At 46.9% G+C, this 19994-nt stretch overlaps 1 protein-coding gene across 1 annotated transcript; it reads right to left on the minus strand.

Annotated features, from left to right (window-relative positions):
* On the minus strand, window positions 1-15047 carry BPIFB3 (BPI fold containing family B member 3). The gene is made up of 16 exons (XM_083745728.1): window positions 14982-15047; window positions 13763-13887; window positions 11614-12142; window positions 11386-11490; window positions 9723-9863; window positions 9563-9626; window positions 8753-8813; window positions 7506-7600; window positions 6435-6611; window positions 5588-5641; window positions 5321-5488; window positions 4580-4647; window positions 3355-3397; window positions 2404-2467; window positions 2223-2299; window positions 1-317 (listed from the first exon to the last, which is right to left on the minus strand). The coding sequence occupies exons 2-16, from the start codon at window positions 13872-13874 to the stop codon at window positions 279-281; spliced, it is 1797 nt and encodes a 598-aa protein (XP_083601854.1). The 5' UTR covers window positions 13875-13887; window positions 14982-15047; the 3' UTR covers window positions 1-278.
* Between the last annotated feature and the right edge of the window lie 4947 nt (window positions 15048-19994).

Here is a 19994-nt window from a genome sequence, read left to right on the forward strand (position 1 = left end):
TGCTGAGAAAGTGACATATTTTTACTGCGTGAGGAAGTCAAGAAGCACCCCAGACAGTACACACGCAGCCCAGAGTTCTCGCCAAGGCAGAACTAGAGGAAACATAGCTGAGGTCATTCTAAAGGCAGCTCTGCAGCTCAATGAGACGATGAAGGAGGATGAGAGAAAACTCTTCTGCAGTCAGATTCCTGAGCCAAGATGTCACCGGGAACAGCAAGGAGCGAGGAGGAGACTTCTGCCTCGGAGCTCATTTCTGCCGCTGTGCGGATACGTCTACTCTAGAGGAGTTTAGGAGTCACGCTCGCCAGCAATGCATTCTGCCGAGAAGAAAAGCATCACAGTTACGGAAGAAACCTGGCTGCATTTCAATGAGAAACTGGAACATCTCCAATCACTATGTGAGCCCAACACGTGGCCAGCCTGCTAAATTTGCACATACCCCAGTTTTGCGGTGCAATTCTCCAGCAAAATAACAGAAACTGCATATATTGGAGGAAAGTGTGCGAAAAAGGCATATGTTCTTGAACATAGCATACCAATATGTGTGTATTAGTCAGAACTCCATTACAAATGGCAGTACTAAGAGAAAGCAGGAGTGAAAGGCATACTATTAATTAATTAAGTTATCAGTTTAAAGAAAACCTGCTGTGGAACTATGGAGTGTTGGGATACTGTCAGGGAGGCTCAACGGCTCAGGACATCAGAGTTTCTGTGAAATGTCCTATACAAGTGTATCAAGACAATAGATCCTGTTTGGCTTTGCTGAACTCAGAGACTTGCAAGCAAAGAACCAAGTACTTGCAGATTAAGCTACATCGTGCAAGAGAGTGTATTCAGAAAGGACTCATTCAGGTGTCCTACATGCCAGGAAATGAAATTCCTGCTGATCTGTTGTCTAAGGTTGTTAACAGCGAACAACTTAAGGTTTATGTACAGAGGTTGCAACTGGGTTGAACCACAGGTACTAGAGGTTACACGGAAAGGGGGAGGATGTTAGGATATTTCCATTCCACCTTAAAAAGGGGACAGGCTGTTGTGAGTCACAGCCTGCGTATTTCCTGCTCACAAGAAGTTTCTGTTTTATATAGCTTTTGTTTCTCTCTGTTGCCTGACACGCAGGCAGGCAGTCATGTTTTTTCCATTGTTCTGACCAACGCTGAATAAAGCTGTAAATATGCTGCTCTCCTGGGTGAATCTTTCATTGTGCGAACTCTGCGAAAAGGGCATGCATGACTCCTGGAATGTGGACAGTTATTTCTGAGGCTCGTGTCGCTAATTGACTGATACTGTTCTATGGGAGACCGGCATGGAGGCATGATGGCTTTTGTCTCCCTGGCAGTATCCCAACATGGAGAACTGGATTTAAGACTGGAGAAAATAGAAACAGAAACACTGGAAGGGATAGATCTGTCCTGACTGAATTAAAAGCATGCTTTGCTCCTGAATCTGAAATCCCTTTGATTTTCTTTGCCTCTTGTCTGTTACATTTCTCCTCCTACTATCACATCAGTCAGTCTCATCAAATAAAGACATATGAAGCTCCTTACATCATAAGCCACCTACTCTCCTCTCTCCAGCAGTAGAAAGCATGCTTTCTTCTGCCCCTCTTGCTCCCCTGACATGCAGGTTATGTGTCAATCACTGGACCGTTTTAAACTGAGCGCTAGTTAGAGTAAACCCCATTGAAATTTAGGAACGTCACATCCATTAGCCTCAATGGAGTTTACTTTGAGTCAGAAGAAGCACTGCAGGACGTGGGTGGCGCTGTGGGTTAAACCACAGAGCCTAGGGCTTGCCGATCAGAAGGTCGGTGGTTCGAATCCCTGCAATGGGGTGAGCTCCCGTTGCTCGGTCCCTGCTCCTGCCAACCTAGCAATTCGAAAGCACGTCAAAGTGCAAGTAGATAAATAGGTACCGCTCTGGCGGGAAGGTAAACGGCGTTTCCGTGTGCTGCTCTGATTCGCCAGAAGCATCTTAGTCATGCTGGCCACATGACACGAAAGCTGTACGCTGGCTCCCTTGGCCAGTAAAGCGAGATGAGCGCCACAACCCCAGTGTCGGCCACGACTGGACCTAATGGTCAGGGGTCCTTTAGCACTGAATACAACCCACTAAGTTGCGGGTTCTCAGGTGCAGTGTGGAACATGTTACAGATTTGTTCAAGGTGGTGCTCAGCCCACATTAAAGCCCAGTTTTCAAGAAACGAGCAGCTGAGATCTTACATCAACAATGTTGACATCCCCAGCGGCGAAGTTCAGGTTGAAGAGGTTAGGGAGTGGGATTCCTATCTCCAGGGCACCTGGAAGAAAACCAAGAAACAACGCTAGACATGCAGAATGGTTGTTGCATCCCAAAGGCAATGCTGAAACCGAACGCCTATTGCTACAAATATGGCTCTTTTACCGTTGATCACAGGCAGGTATCCAATTCTGAGAAGGTTTGTGATCCAGGTTTTGAGTACGGCAACCTGCAAAAGAAAAAGAAACTTCTGCATCATCAGTTGGTGAGAGAAAGAGATGCGCATAGCTGTCAACGTTTCCCTTTTTTTTTGAAGGGAAATTCCCTTCTTCCGAATAGGATTCCTCGCAAGAAAAGGGAAAAGTTGACAGCTATGCAGATGTGACCTGTTGGGTTGCTTATTTCAAATATTTCCCGACTAAACATTAGGAAGAACTTTCTGACAGTACAGTGGACACTCGGGTTGCGAACATGATCCCTGTGGGAAGCACGTCCGCAACCCGCAGCGCCGCATCTGCCCATACGAGGGTTGCGATTTGGCACTTCTGCACATGCGCAAAGAGTGATTTAGTGCTTCTGCACATTTGAAAGCACCAAAACCTGGAAGTAACCAGTTCCGGTACTTTCGGGTTCGGAGCGGAGCACAACCTGAAATCGCACAACCCAAAGCGTCTGTAACCTGAGGTATGACTGTATGACTTCTTCAGGAGGTGATGAGCTCCCCTTCATTGGAGGTTCCTAAGCAGAGGTTGGGTGGCCATCCATCTGCCAGGGATTCTCTGGCTGAGATTCCTGCATTGCAGGGGGTTGGAATGGATGACCCTGGAGGACCCTTCCAACTTCACAATTCTATGATGGGACTTCACCCTTTGTAGCTCAAGCCCCCAAGGGTTTGTGTGGCTGCCCCAGATGCCGTCTCCACCTCTGCTCCAGCAGAAACCCCCAATCCTGGACGAGTTCAGCCATCTCTTTCTCTTTCAAGTTCCAGGTGAGATGCAGAGACCTTGGGAGTTCTGCTCATGGGACAGGACTTCTTCTCCCCACTCCACCCCGCCCTGCTCCCTCAAAATCTTCTCCAAAGGGTCCACTGCAGTATTTGGTGGAAGGGAGTCTTACATCAAAGGAGCCGATCTGGGAAGACGAGACGTTGAGGCTGACGCTGTGAAGGGAAAGGAAAGGAAATAATTGGGTGCTAGGCTGCACATCTGGCACAGAGAAGTCCTCCACTATCTGATGGCCCCGAGTCATCTTGGACTACAACTGGTTGGGACTGATGGGAACTATAGTCCAAGACATGTAGAGGACATCGTCTTGGGGGAGGCTGGTCTGCAGAGCTTCCGGGAAAAGATCAGGAAGAAAGGGGACTATAAACACAGTGCAGAATTGAGAATCATGGACTACACCTCTGGTCCCCCCCTGCCCCCCTTACCTCTTAGCAACCCCCAGGTAATCCCTCTGCCCTCCAGGGGGCAGCATCACCCACTTTGGGAACCACTGGTCTAAAGGGAGACTTTCTCCAAATCAGGGACGGATTTTGGTAATGTGGCCCCGAGCAAGGACAAAATTTGATGAGCCCCCTAAACATTTCTTATTCTCACAACAATTCCTTTTGGTACAGTTGCTTTTTAATGGATCTTCTCAGTAGGTACCCATATAAATATAGGTTTTGCTGCTACTACTACTACTACTACTACTACTACTACTACTACTATTTTGGCGCCCCCACCCCACCCTCGGCTCAGTGTCCCTGTGTGGAAGAACCACTGGCACCACCTTAAATCCAGTCCTGTCCAAATGCCGTTTGTTATTCTGCACCATAACCTAGGGACCTAGAGCATGGGTAGGCAAACTAAGGGCCGGGGGCTGGATCTGGCCCAATTGCCTTCTAAATCCGGCCCATGGATGGTCCAGGAATCGTGTTTTAACATGAATAGAATGTGTGCTTTTATTTAAAATGCATCTCTGGGTTATTTGTGGGGCATAGGAATTCATTCATATATACAGTGGTACCTCTGGTTGTGAACGGGATCTGTTCTGGAGGCCCGTTCGCAACCTAAAAAGAATGCAACCCACACCTGCATGTCTGCGCACGCGCAGGTCACAATTTGCCGCTTCTGCGCACACGTGTGATGTCATTTTGTGCATACGCGCATGCGTGAGTGGCGGAACCTGGAAGTAACCTGTTCTGTTACTTCTGGGTCACCGCGGGACGCAACCTGAAGCAAACGTCACATGAGGTATATATATATTCGGGCCCCCCACAATGTCTGAGGGACAGTGGACTGGCCCCCTGCTGAAAAAGTTTGCTGACCCCTGATCTAGAGCATCAAGATCCACTTACTTGTCAAGAGATAAGGAGACGGCCAATTTTGCTCCTGAAATGCGGACAGATCCACTCAAGTCGATTTGCTGTAAATGCAAGATGACTGGGTAAGAGACTGGCCCCTTTCCTTTCGCTTTTGCAAAACCAGCTTTGGGTTGAGATTCCTGCATTGCAGTGGGTTGGACTAGATGACTACAGTCGGGTCCCTTCTATGATTCTATGATTCTGCTCTGTTCTGTTCCCAACTTCTATGCCCCACTGAGGTCAGGGAGGGCGCTCTTTCTTGCGTGCCCTCCTTCCTTTTGGCCAAAAGGAACTGCCACACCTAGAAAGAGGAATCTGGGTGGCTTTCAAGGACACCTAAGTATCATTTAAAAAAATAAATAAACCCAACACAGAGACAATTGGGGGTGGGATGGGATTACTGACACCCAAGCAAAGGTTCTTTGAAGAGAAATATTGAGCCAAGAGTGCTAGCAATGACTACCACCTTTGCCTCCACAATGCTTCTGAATATCAGTTGCTGGAAACCACAGGAAGGGAGAGGGGTCTTGCGTTCGAATCCTGCTTGCGAATTTCCCACAGGCATCTGGTCAGCCACTGTGAGAACAGGATGCTGGACTAGACGGGTCACCGGCCTGATCCGGCAAAGCTGTTCTGATGTTCTTACGAATTTTCAACTGCATCGGCTAGATACCCAGGGCAAGCTGGGGAATGGAGTTTCAAGCCTTGCGCCATTCACCCCAGCCCATTACTTACAGCATTCAACCCAAAGAGAAGCTCAGGGCCGGAGTCTGCGAGGGCAAAAACATCAATGGCAGCAGTGAGGGTCACCGTGAGCTTCCCGTTTTGCAAAGACACTCCCGGAAGGTCGCTGATCCGGATCTTGACCACCAGGGGCAGGCTTGTTGGCAGCAGCCGGGACAGCTGTAAAAAATGGGATAGGGAGAATGATTCGCACTCAGGGCGCAGGGGCAAATCACTTCACACACACCAAAAGTGAGATGCCCAATAGGACATCCTTACCTGAGGTAGCACAGATTGAAGTGCAGACGTTGTCAGTGGGACGGCTCCACGGAGCTGGGGGAAAGCAAGACAAATGCAAAGAATTTTAAAAGGGGAATGTCTTCTAAATGTCACCCTAATTTTTTCCCTTCAGCCTGACGTGGTGATTTCCTTCATGTTCATCCTCTCAAAACAAAGAAAGACGGGGAGAGGGGTTTTTCCCAATTCACAGGTGCAAAACTGAGGCTGAGAATTAATGGGTATATATGTTTGTGTCACGAAATTAAAAGATGCCTGCTTCTTGGGAGAAAAGCAATGACAAACCTAGACAGCATCTTAAAAACCAGACACATCAGCTTGCTGACATAGGCCCATATAGTTAAAGCCATGGTTTTCCCAGTAGTGATGTATGGAAGTGAAAGCTGGACCATCAAGAAGGCTGATCACCGAAGAATGGATGCTTTTGAATTATGGTGCTGGAGGAGATTCTTGAGAGTCCCATGGACTGCAAGAAGATCAAACCTTCTAGGACCAATCAGACTGCTGCCTTTTGGATCCTATTCAACTCAGTACATAACAGGGCCTTCTTGGTGGTGGTGCCCTCCCACCAGATGTCAAAGAGAAGAACAACTACCAGACTTTTAGAAGACATCTGAAAGCAGCCCTGTTTAGTGAAGCTCTTAATGTTTGATGTATTATGGTATTTTAGTATTTTTTTGGAAGCCGCCCAGAGTGGCTGGGGAAGCCCAGACAGATAGGTGGGGTATAAAGAATAAATTATTATTATTATTATTATTATTATTATTATTATTATTATTATCCTCTGCAGACTCTTCAAGGACTATCATTTCCGGGCCAGGCGACTCACCGCTTGGTCAGTGATGTCTACGTTGAGCTGCCCGTTCTTCATTACCAGCTGCAGCAAGGAGGAAATGAGGTCACCAGAGAGAAGCAACTGGGAAGTGTGGTCCCCAGCTGGAGGAAGAGAGGGCAGCTTGCTTGGGGGAAGCTTGATGGAGTTCCCTTCATTATCAAGCACTAAGACCTGGAAGAAACATTAAAAAATAATAATCAGAGGTTCAGAGACATTTGGGGACCCACAGAACTGGACGTCTGTTAAGTATAATTCAGGCATAGGCAAACTCGGCCCTCCAGACGTTGGGTTTTTTTTTTTAAAAAATGTATAATTTATTTTCAGTGCAAAATTACAGGAAAAATTACAAACATTAAATCCAAAATAAAACAGTACAAACAAGAAAACAAAACAAAACAGAAGAGAAAAAAGAACACAAAAACACAAAAAACAAAAACACACATCTACAAATAAAACCATATCATCCTTCTAATCTAGTCATTACATACATATACACATATTGACTTCCTTCCTTTGTTCTAAGATCTCGAAATTTTTACTCTTTCTTAGTTGTTGTGTCTAACGTAGATTACCTCTATCTTTATACTTTTTACACCATTTTTCTCTTTCTTTAACCCTGCAAAGCATCATATCGGTATGTAATGAAAGATGCTCGGCCCTCCAGATGTTTTGGGACTACAACTCCCATCAACCCTAGCTAAGAGGACCAGTGGTCAGGGATGATGGGAGTTGTAGTCCCAGAAGATGTGGGGGGCCGAGTTTGCCTATGCCTGGGATTGTTTCATTGACCGAAATGGGGAATGGCTTAATGTGAAGGCTTTCACATCAGGATTTTCCTTGGGGCTATATTAAGTTCTCTGAGCTCCTACATGGGTTGATAGCTAGCTATTGTTATTCTCTGCTTCTCTCTCTCTCAGCCTAGCCTACCTCACAGGGTTGTTGTTCTGAGACTCAAATGGGGAGGAGGAGAAGCATGTAGGCCACCTTGAGCTGCTTGGAGGAAGAGGTGGGATATAAATGCAATTAATCAATCGATCGATCGATCGATCAATAAAGGTTCCTTACATTCAGATTCAGCACGATTTGTTGTTCATCGCTGAACCACGGCAGGCCCGCCAGTGTGTAATGTAGTTTTCCCAGCGTACCGAATGGGCAGACGCCTGTGCAGGAAATAAAAAGGAGAAAGGAGTAAGTAACCAAACAAACCCCTGTGTTGCAAAGAGAACGTTGGCAATGTCTAGGCAACACAATGACCATGTACATACGCAATAGACAATCTTTGTAGAATTCCTTCAAACCATAACAAGTACAAAATGAAATCTTTAGTCTCAAAGTCTCTGAAAATCTTTAAATGAAGCAAGGTACTAGACTTTGTAGAAAAGCAATGACAAACCTAGACAGCATCTTAAAAAGCAGAGACATCACCTTGCCAACAAGTATAGTTAAAGTTCTGGTTTTCCCAGTAGTGATGTATGGAAATGACAGCGGGACCATAAAGAAGGCTGATGCTTTTGAATTCTGGTGCTGGAGGAGACTCTTGCCAGAGTCCCATGGACTGCAAGAAGATCAAACGCATCCATTCTGAAGGAAATCAGCCCTGAGTGCTCACTGGAAGGACAGATCCTGAAGCTGAGGCTCCAGTACTTTGGCCACCTCATGAGAAGAGAAGACTCCCTGGAAAAGACCCTGATGTTGGGAAAGATGGAGGGCACAAGGAGAAGGGGATGTCAGAGGAGGAGATGGTGGGACAGTTTTCTCGAAGCTACCAGCATGAGTTTGACCAAACTGCAGGAGGCAGTGGAAGACAGGAGGGCCTGGCGTGCTCTGGTCCAGGGGGTCACGGAGAGTCGGACATGACTAAACGACTCAACAACAACAACAAAACGAGGTGGGACTTTACACAACACATAGCTAAGCATTTCACTTGTGCTTTTAGACGGCTCAAACCCTTTCGCACGCAATGTCTCAGCCAACAATGCAACAACCCTGTACATTAAGGGATCATCATCCTGTCTTGTTTTGTGCCTCATTTCTAAGCACAGGTCCTCACTTTAAAGCTCTGCACCCAAGCATTTGTTATGTTTGTTTGTTTTGCCCCGGCACTTGCCCTGCGAAAACCTGCTTTATAGCGCTGAATCACAGCAAACCCAAATTGCAGAAAACCCCAATTGCCGTTTGTTCCTGGGGGAAGCAGCAGTGGTGGTGGGGCGCTCTGACACTTCAAAGTGGGGAGACAGCAAGTTGTGCAATATTATATACTCTAGTTGACGATCCAAAGGAGATGGGGAAGGTGGAGGTCATGGAAAACTTACTGTTGACCGTGCCAAGAAGGGTGTTCACAATATTCAGCACAAGATCTACAACTGGACACAGCTGCAACAAAGGGAAAGGAGCAGGAGTGAAGCCACAGAACTGAATAGTCCCCACATCCTTTGTTGTGTTATCTGAAAAATAAATCTCCCTGCCAGCCGCTTGCAAGAAAGAAATCTTCATCTGCTTATTCTGGTGGCATCCCAGAGATGCAATGGCAGACAACAAGGACAACAAGGGGTGAAGAGTCATCTTTTACTTGCAGCAGCTATTGGTCATCCTGATTGCCAGAAGGGTAAAACTCTAACTCAGAGACAGGGAACCTTTGGGAGTTGTCGTTCAGGAACAGCTGGAGAGCCAAAGGTTCCCCATATTGGCATTCTCATTGGAGCCAGTGAGAGCCAGTGTGGTGTAGTGGTTAGAGTGTCGGATTAGGACCTGAGAGACCAGGGTTTGAATTCCTGCTCAACCATGAAGCTCCCTGGGTACAACCTTGGCCCAGTCACTGCCTCTCAGCCTAGCCTACCTCACAGGGTTGTTGGGATTCAACGAAGAAGAGGAGCACCCTGTGTGCCACCTTGAGCTTCTTGCAGAAGAAAGTGGGGCATAATTGCAATAATAAATAAACAAAATTCCTAGGGTATCCTTTTGCCTTGTAGCAGTATTTGCAGCCGCCTTAACTATGTCTGTTGCTCCATCTCATCCTGTGCAGTCTACTCTGAATATCAATGCCTCTCCTAAATTCAGGAAACTATGATGCAAAGAAAGTGATCGACAACCATGTGGAGCTGGCAAATTCTCGGAAGACTCACCACTCCAGGGAGGACATTGCTCAGGAGATTAGTCAAGACCCCGTCCAAGTTGAGTGGAAGGAACCTAAGGAAGAAAATAATTGGGGACCGTGAGTCTTTAAGGTGTTTCAGTGGCTAGTAGCCACAGTGGCTGTGTTCCTCAGGACCTCTGGTCACTCACCCAGACAGGATCTGAATGTTACCCAGGTTGGTCTTGCAGTTTTCCACAACTAGGATGGGAGTGCCTGACTTGTCCTGGACCAGACGGGCGTTTGCGGTGATGTTCACTTCCACCAGAAGATTCAGCAGCCCACCCAAAAGCCTGGAAGACAGAGAAGAGGTGGAGATGAGATTGATCAGTGAACCAGCTCCAGTTTCAAAATGTACTCTGCAGGTACTCAGATTGCAATGGCTTCTTTGTCAGGCTTTGCTTGGGGCACAAATATTTAAAATGCTCTGCAGGTCTTACAACTCCTATCCTGGGATTGGTTTGGTTTTCCCCAGCAAGTTTTGAAATCTATTATTTTGACAAAGATGGATAATGGAAGTTATCTCCCATTACACTGTCTAACTGCAGTCTCAGTTCTCCCGAGTCTTGGTTTTTAAGTACCCGAAATGGCACCAGCCATGAATGCTTGGTGAACCCAAGTACACAAATGGTTTAGAGACAGAAATATAAATTGAAGCTGGGTGAGGAACCCCCCCCCCCAGCAGCCCAATGAGAAGGAATGACTGTGCTCAGTGGCCATAGAATGATGACTGACAGCTGGAGGGAGGGTTGGGGAACTGAGGGAAGGGGGATGGAGTATCCTGGAAAGGGCATGGGGGCTGGCTGGCTAGAACTACAATATTGTGTTGCAGATCCCTTTTGCACACTATCTGTGAGTTCTGTACAGATGCTACTCTCTGCAGATTTTACTTTTCACGTGGAAAAGGTTGGCTACCCTCTTTCTCCCCCTGTGGAAATCAAGAAGCAATCTCTTGTGATTTCTGCATTGCAGGAGGCAGAACTAGATGACCCTGTGCGTCCCTCCTGGTGCCACACGCCTATGAGTCCATGTCCCTGGGCACATGGGCACTTAAGTAGAATGGAGGTTGGATTCAGAGATATGTGTGTGCATAGATGTGCTCATGGAATCGCTCGTAGATATGGTGATCCACATTCAGTGATGGGGACCCAATCCGCGAACGAGCAGGTACATTGGCTTATTCCATAGAAGTGAATGAGGGAGCTGCTTTGAGTGAAGGATCGCCACCTGTACATGGAAGCCTATCCCTCGACCCAAGCAATAATAATAATAACAACAACAATTTATTATTTGTACCCCGACCATCTGGCTGGGTTTCCCCAGCCACTCTGGGTGGCTTCCAACAAAGACCAAAAATACACTAAGATGCAACCCAACCCAAGCAACCCAACCATGTACAGTATATGAAGGAGATTGTGTCCCAAATAAATCTTCAGGATACTTCAATGCTGTTTAAAGTTTTTTTTATAATTATCATCATCGAAGACTCTATTTTGAACTGGCTAGGATAGGAGAACACCTGGGAAATTCCTGATGAAATTAAAATCCTCGTACGCTTTTGGAGGATGAATAAGAGGTGAAAATTCTTGGGACTTCTCAACAGGAACATGGAAGGCTGCCTTATGCAGAGTCATGGCCATTGGTCCATCTACTCAGCTTTGCCTACACTGACTGGCAGTGGCTCTCCAGGGTTTCTCAGCCCAACCTGGAGATGCTGCTAGAGATTGAACTTGGATTCTTCTGCCTACATAGCAGGTGCTCAGCCACTGAGCCATCGCTCTCCCCGCTTACTACGTCCCATGGAAGTCAACTCACGTATCTCCCTTGAGAGCAACTTTGGTATAGATGTTCAGTCCGACCCCAACGCCTTTCAAGAATTTCAGTGAGACCTTGGGAAGGACGACGTCCACCAACTTCAAGCTGGAGGGTGAAGGAGAGGCAGTCAAGAGCAGAAGCTAAATCCACAAAGCAACATCTACATCTTGCCATAGGGAAGCGTTGAGTTCTACCCCTGTGTTTTTCTCAGTAAAAGAGATAACTCACCCAAGGAGACCTTCACGTCCAAGGACACCACCAAGGAGACCTCCTTTGCCTCCCAGGGCACCGCCGACAATCCCAAGAGGTCCTCCTCCTTGGCCTCCAAGAACTCCTCCAGCCAAGCCTCCGACCAAGCCGAGAGGACCTCCTCCTTGGCCTCCATGGGCACCTCCAGCCAAGCCTCCGACCAAGCCGAGAGGACCTCCTCCTTGGCCTCCAAGGGCACCTCCAGCCAAGCCTCCGACCAAGCCGAGAGGACCTCCTCCTTGGCCTCCAAGGGCACCTCCAGCCAATCCTCCTACCAAGCCGAGAGGACCTCCTCCTTGGTCTCCAAGAGCACCTCCAGCCAAGCCTCCTACCAAGCCAAGAGGACCTCCTCCTTGGCCTCCAAGAGCACCTCCAGCCAAGCCTCCTACCAAGCCGAGAGGACCTCCTCCTTGGCCTCCAAGGATCCCTCCTAGAAGGTCTCCACCACCAAGCACTTGCCCCAAGAGTCCCTGGAGCAGGTTGCCTTTGGCCAGCGTATCTGAGATGCCTGGAAGGAAGAGACAGCATTGAGCACAGGAGACAGAAGTCAAGGAAATAAAAGTCAGCATTGACATTGTCCTCATCAACTCTATACAAGGACACAAAACAAACAACTATCTCATTAGCATCCTTTTCCACCAGAGGTTGGGTGGACTGAACCTGGTTTATTAAGCCTGCCTCTTTCCACGTCCCAGGCAATAAACTGCCTGGATCCTTCGACTGTATGAGTCCAGGCAAGGACATTTCATAGAGTTGCAAGAGACCCTCAAGCGGACTTCTACTTCAGCCCCCTGCAATGCAATGTAGCGAACAAATCCCTGACCCATGGCTACCCAGCCTCTGCTTAAAACCTCCAAAGAAACAGAGTCCACCACCTCCCAAGGGAGCCTGTTCCACTGTCTAACAGCTCTTACCATTAGAAAGTTCTTCCAGATGGTGACTCAGAATCTCCTTTCATATTGCAATTACCATTCAAATACAGTGGTACCTCGGGTTACAGACGCTTCAGGTTACAGACTCCGCTAACCCAGAAATAGTACCTCGGGTTAAGAACTTTGCTTCAGGATGAGAACAGAAATCGTGCAGCAGGAGGAGGCCCCATTAGCTAAAGTGGTCTTCAGGCTAAGAACAGTTTCAGGTTAAGAACAGACCTCTGGAACGAATTAAGTACTTAACCCGAGATACCACTGTATCAGGAACTGACAATAGGGAGCCAATTTCTGATTTTAATATTTGTATGGTTTTATGCACTGGTGTTGTAAACCACCCTGATTTTTTTTTACGGAATAAAGGTAAAGGTAAAGGGACCCCTGACCATTAGGTCCAGTCATGGCCGTCTCTGGTGTTGCGGCACTCATCTCGCTTTATAGGCCGAGGGAGCCGGCGCACAGCTTCTGGGTCATGTGGCCAGCATGACTAAGCCACTTCTGGTGAACCAGAGCAGCGCACGGAAACGCCGTTTACCTTCCAGCCGGAGCGGTACCTATTTATCTACTTGCACTTTGACATGCTTTCGAACTGCTAGGTTGGCAGGAGCAGGGACCGAGCAACAGGAGCTCACCCCGTCGCGGGGATTCAAACCACCGACCTTCTGATCAGCAAGTCTTAGGCTCTGTGGTTTAACCAACAGTGCCACCTGTGTGGTGGTATATAAATATTTTAATTGCTGAATAAATAAATTGCTGGGATGGGGCAATGCAATTGTCTGGCTTGAGACGGTCCCCTGAATTTTAGAAATTAAGGAGTCTGTATAAACCTGAATGGCAGCCTGGGAAGTGCACATCACATCCGCTGTGCATGCGTTATCCTGTTCGCTTTTGATTTCGGCATGGCTGGGGGGTTGGACTAGATGGCCCTTGGTGTCCCTTCCTGCTCTACAATCCCGTGAAACACCTGTGCAGATCTGAGGGTCTCAGTGGCTGTGCTGGCCATCAGGGGATGAAGCCCGTAGCAGAGACACACCTGGGCACACAAGCGCCAAGACCACTGTACCCACTCCTGTTTTGAAAAGGAGGCTGCCAGTTCCTGCTTCTCTGCAAATGCTCATTCAAGAGTCGGGTGGTTCCCTTGGCCATTTTTCTGAATTTTCATTTTCATTTTAGAAAAATCAGAAAGTTCCAGAGCTCACCATTCTCAAGGACATCCTTATGCAGCCGGGCCATCGAAAGGACATCGTCAGCGAGAGCTTGGGTGGAGGGCAGGAGGCCGCAAAGGAGGAGAACAGTCCAAGCCTTTAGCATCTTGATCTGGTACCTGAGAAAATATTACTGGTTGTCAGAAGAAAGGAAGGAAGATTTGTCTGTGCATTTTTAAGAAAACCATTTTATGCACTGACTAGCTAAGTGCAGCCGATTATATCTTGCAATATTTTTCTAAGCCCTGAAACCAGCTATTTCTATAATTGAGAATATTTGAATTTAAAACCCTGACTTGGGAGCTGTCACCACACAAATTCATCATAGCTTCTAGCTGTTGTTGTTGTGTGCAAACCTGCCTTATGCTGAGCCGGACCTTTGGGCCATCTTAACTGGGGATGCCTAATTCTGACACACAGCACATCTCCATCCTCACCCCCCCCCCCAGTCCTGATGGCTGGAGACCCCAAGGGTTGAATCCTGCATGCAAAGCAGCCACAGGTATTCTGCTGCTCAGTTACAGCCTCTCGACTGGAGCAGGACTATTGTATCTGCTGTTTTCCCCACCGGAAAAGCTTTCCCCACAAAAGCCAAACTCTGTTTGGTTAACAATTCAACAACATATTAAGCCCAATCTTCATGAAATGAATTTGACAGACCACCTTCCATAAATGTCTCCCAGAAGCGAGTCCCATTGAGTTAAATGAGACATATTCCATGTAAGAGTAAGGAATGACAAATCTGTCAGTTTAGGAGTCTCTTGGTTTTTCTCTTCTTCTTTTTTAGTCTTAAGTTGGCACACTCCTGCATCGTTTTGCCATTTTTTGAAGTTTTCCTAACTTTCGCATTCTATTGTGCATTCCTCCATGCACATTTTGGTATGGCATTTTGCCCAAGAGACACATTTTTGCAAGCAATTTCCCTTAACTTAATGCATTTTGTACGTTTTTCTTCAATAATATAGGTATCCTTCTGCACCCTGTTCCCTGATTTTTGCACTGTGTCACAAAAGTGGCCATCTCAAAGACAGCTCTGTTTCAGTTCCCATATCATTTTGAGATGTGTGAATGGGTTAGATTCACATCCAAATGTGAACTGAACTGAACTGATCACGGCCTGAGAGCACCGGCACCTGCAAGATCCTGTCCAAGCTGTGAAATCAAACTTGGCGGTTACTTTGGGAGAAGCGAACCTTGACGTCTCATCTCTTACCTTGCTCAGCTTAAGGCGTCCCAAGATGCTCCTCACCTGTTGCCGTCTGAGGAAGATGCTTCAGACCCACGGCATGTGGTCCTTATATATCTAATATCTGTGTCAGGAATGAGGAAAACCGGGTTGTTTGTGGACAACTCATGATATTTGCTCAGGTGTAAAATAGCAAGTGGTTTGCGATTTATGTCCAATGCAAACATTTCCTTAGAAATCTGAAAAGCTGTGTAAATCGTTGAGCAATGTGTATTGAACATCTAAGGAGGTGTATTTCGTTCAACGTTAATCTGGGGTGCCACTTCCCGAGGGGCCAAGTCAATCATTCCTGCCTACCTAGGGAAAAGCCAAGATTGTGTGTTCCATGCTAGGCGTTGGTGAAGCAAGAGTTCGCATCAGACGTTGACCACAATACTTAAGGGATTATGGCCTTGTTTGCACCAGGGCTTATGCAGGATGGGGTCAAGCATTGATTTCATGCTTTCTGCGCAACAGCCCTCAGAGATCCATAATGCACCGTGGCCTTAAGCAAAAGGAATTATCAGTAGCTGCTAGCCAGGATGACTATGCTCTGCCTCAACAGCTGGAGGCAGTAGTCCTTCCAAATGAAAGTTGCTGGAAACCACAGGAGGGGAGAGCTATCTTGTGTTCGAATCCTGTCTGCGGGTTTCCGACAGGGATCTGGTTGACCACTGGGAAAACAGGAGGCTGCACTCCATGGGCTATTGCCCTGATCCAAATATACCGTATTTTTTGCTCCATAAGACACATTTTTTTTATTCCTAAAAAGTAAGGGGAAATGTCTGTGCATCTTATGGAGTGAATGTGTGGTCCCTGGAGCTGAATTGCCCAGGGGCAAAAAGCAGATCATGCTTTTATTTTTGAAAGAGGTAAGTGGGTTTTGAAACAAAGTCACTGATTGCAAGCGATTGGAAGCGAGATAAGGGATGCTAGCAATAAAGGAGGCTGCCTGGGAGTGGGAAGGTAAAGACAGTGAACTTGCAACGAGAGGAGACTAAATCAACGAGGAGAGAAATTAGAAGAAAAGGAGGAGCAAAAAATTGCTCCAGCTAAGGAAAATACACTAAGTAAGGCAAACAAGAAGGGAAGGGAGTGTTGAAAGGAAGCAGCTGATCGGTGGGATCGGAAGAGAGATAAGGGACACTAGAGATAAAGGAGGCTGCCTGGGAGGGGGGAGGTAAAAGCCCATGGAACCTCAGGATTTTTGCATTGGGTCACCCCAATTTCACCATCAGATCACATAGCATGCCCATGGCTACAGCCTGCACCAAAAAAAAAAAAAATCACGCACCCACTGTTGTGTGGGGCCGCAATGGCCCAAAAATGTGATTACAAAGCACGGATCCACATGGATCCTCAGGATTTTTGCATTGGGCTACCCCAAACTCACCGTCAGATCACGTGTCTGTGGCCACAGCATGAACCACAAAAATCATATATCACTGCTTCATTCAGAATATTTTTTTTCTTGTTTTCCTCCTCTAAAAACTAGGTGCATCTTATGGTGTGTCAAACAACCTCGCTTGTCCAGGGAAAAAGAAATCGAGTGAAGTGAAAAATGACAAGTGAAGGAAGAAAGGGACAACAGTGAGGGGAAGGAATGGGGACCCTCTATAGTACAGTGAACAGATTGGGGGAAAAAATCACCATTTGCATTGTCATTCAAAAATGTGAAAACTAAACATGCCTCTCAATCAATCTGCTGTATTGATTATACCTCTTAACCTTTTAAATGGAGCTCCGCTCCTGCACCTTTGAGAGCAACCAGCCATGCAGAAACTAAACAGAAGCTTTTCCTGGCAGGGAGACGAATCTGCAAGGCAGGGAGCAGCTTCGCCTCCTTTTTCTCCTGCATTCCAGGAAAATCAGGGCCAGTAAAAGGAGCAGGTGGCAACTCCAGAGGCAGGTCTGTTAGTGGAAGTCACTCTGCTTGGAGCCAGTGTGGAGTAGTGGTTAAGAGCTGTAGACTCGTAATCTGGTGAACCAGGTTCGATTCCCTGCTCCTCCACATGCAGCTGCTGGGTGACCTTGGGCCAGTCCCACTTCTCTGAAGTCTCTCAGCCCCACTCACCTCACAGAGTGTTTGTTGTGGGAGAGGAAGGGGAAGGAGAGTGTGAGCCGTTTTGAGACTCCTTTGGGTAGTGATAAAGTGGGATATCAAATCCAAACTCTTCTTCTACTGCATTTCTGTCTCCTTGCTTAGCCAAAGAAGGCTCTCAGAGCAACTGACAAAAATAAGTAATAAGGCGATCCCTGCCCTTGGGCAGACCACCTACATTTATGAATTTAGAAAGCCAAGAAATGGAGAGAAACCCAAATTGTCAGGTTGGCCAACTCCGCCTCCTTCTCCTCCTGGCACACAGTTGCTCCCCCTTGGATTTCTCACTTTGCTTCCTCCCCTTTTGCCACACAGCCTCATGCAGAAATGGGACACGGGTGGTGCTGTGGGTTAAACCGCAGACTTGCCGATCAGAAGGTCGGTGGTTCGAATCCCTGTGACGGGGTGAGCTCCCGTTGCTCAGTCCCTGCTCCTGTCAACCTAGCAGTTTGAAAGCACGTCAAAGTGCAAGTAGATAAATAGGTACCACTCCGGCGGGAAGGTAAACGGCGTTTCCGTGCGCTGCTCTGGTTCGCCAGAAGCGGCTTAGTCATGCTGGCCACATGACCCGGAAGCTCTACGCCGGCTCCGTCGCCCAATAAAACGAGATGAGTGCCGCAACCCCAGAGTCAGCCGCGACTGGACCTAATGGTCAGGGGTCCCTTTACCTTTACCTCATGCAGAAGGGCTGGCATTGTCCTTCTCTTGGGCATCGCAGAGCCCTTGGGAACCTGGCTGGGTGCATCACTGACACATCCTCAGATAGAAATTTGGGGGCAGGTGGGTCGGTGCCCGCTCGAAGTTTTGCATCTGCCAAGCAAACGACACATCTAGGGAGCTGTTCTTTTCTTGCCCTGGGACAGTTTGAAGGCCTGTGGAATGACAGAACTGTAGAGCTGAAATGGGTCCTCCCGAGGCTCATCTAGCCCAAACCCCAGCAATCTTTTGAGCAACATGGGTTTTGAACCCACAACCCTAAGATTAAGAGTCTCGTGCTCTTCCGACTGAACTATCCTGAGTTCTAAGAGGGGAGGCCCTTTTTAAAAGAAGTTATAGATACACACATACTGGGATAGCTCAGTCAGTAGATTCCTGCACTGCAAGGGGTTGGACTAGATGATCCTCATGTTCCCTTCCAACTCTGCAATTCTTTGGATATATAAACAGTACATACATAGATGTTTCACATGTTTTTTCTCTAGGTTTTTTTTTTTTTAGAGAAAAAAACCAGAGGCATATTTACTGAGTATAATAGGTAAAGATGGGAAATTATTATTCTACTCCTTGCACAAAACTGGAAAGGGAAATATATACCCACAAAGGATGACTGGATGAATAAACTAATTGAATTTATAGAATCAGCAAGATGATAGCCATGTTCAAATATATAAAAGGATGTCACATAGACGAGGGAGAAAGGCTGTTTTCTGCTGCTCCAGAGAAGCGGACACGGAGCAATGGATCCAAACTACAAGAAAGAAGATTCCACCTAAACATTAGGAAGAACTTCCTGACACTAAGAGCTGTTCGACAGTGGAATTTGCTGCCAAGGAGTGTGGTGGAGTCTCCTTCTTTGGAGGTCTTTAAGCAGAGGCTTGACAACCATATGTCAGGAGTGCTCTGATGGTGTTTCCTGCTTGGCAGGGGGTTGGACTCGATGGTCCTTGTGGTCTCTTCCAACTCTATGATTCTATGATTCTATGAACTGCAGGATTAAGGTACCGATCAAACCAGAAAATAAAAATACAATGGAAATGGTTTGAAGATTATATGTCCAAGTAAGTACTGCTCAAAAACTAACATGTTGATATGTTTGGATTAATGTTTGTAAAGCTGGTTAAAAAAAAAATAGTTAAAAGAGTTAAGAACTATAAATTTAGATAAAAACTGCAACGTGAAATATTATAATATAATATATAGGAGGGAGAGGGACAGTGGAGGGAAGTCACAAGGGTGTTTTAATGCCTGTAATTTAGGGTGGTAGGGTAATATGAAATTTGTTGCGTGTCTATGTGTTTGTTTGTAAATAAAATTTTCTAATAAAATATAAGATTAGATTTTTTTTAAAAAAAAGATGTTTCACATGTTTACTGGAATTTCAGCAGCTGGCATTGCTTTGCATTTTTCATTTTAGAAATGTGATTTTTAGATTGCATTTCTCTGTGGTTCGTCGCTCTGCACTTTGACGGGAGGAAGGGGATCAATCATTCATTCATTCAACCTTTCTCCAGCTCCCCTTTAGAGTTACTCTTTCCTAATCCCTATATCCCTATATCCCTATATCATTCCACTTTTCCCTTTTCTTGCAAGGAATCCTATTCAGAATAAGGGAATTTCCCTTAAAAAACGGGAATAGTTGACAGCTATGCCTTGTTCTCCTTCTGATGGACAGCAGGGCTGATACTCAAAAGCGTTGGCTTGTCCCCAACCGCTTTCTGGCTCAGAGGAACAGCTGATCTTCCGGGCAAACAAGCCTTGCCGCTGCTGCTGCCACAAGGTTCTGCTCAGGTGACAAGGAGCTTATTAAGGCAGCCATTGTCCCAGCTGAGACGTTGCAAGCTCCATGAGTTTCGGTGCCAGAGGAGGAGAGAGACACAGAGAGAGGCACACAATGGTTTGCTGACAAGGGCCGTATCATGTTATCTAGGCCTTTGATCCCCATCAGGATTGGAGCCAGATCCACGTAAGAAGGGGGAGGCCACTGTCAGAAGTCCTGCGATAAAGGGATAAAGGTCACCGGGTTCCTTACAAGCTCTGGCATGGCGTGTGTGATGATGGAGGCGATGACGCCCTGTTACAAAAGCGGAATGTCCTGTCCCTCCCTGGTAGTGACCTTTCCAAGATCTTCCTGGGAAGCAGCTCCTGTTTGGAAAAGCCGCTTTGAAGAGCCAGAGGCCTGG

The sequence above is a fragment of the Podarcis gaigeae genome (assembly GCF_964106915.1).
Source record: "Podarcis gaigeae genome assembly, chromosome: 6".
Classification (NCBI taxonomy): domain Eukaryota; kingdom Metazoa; phylum Chordata; class Lepidosauria; order Squamata; family Lacertidae; genus Podarcis; species Podarcis gaigeae.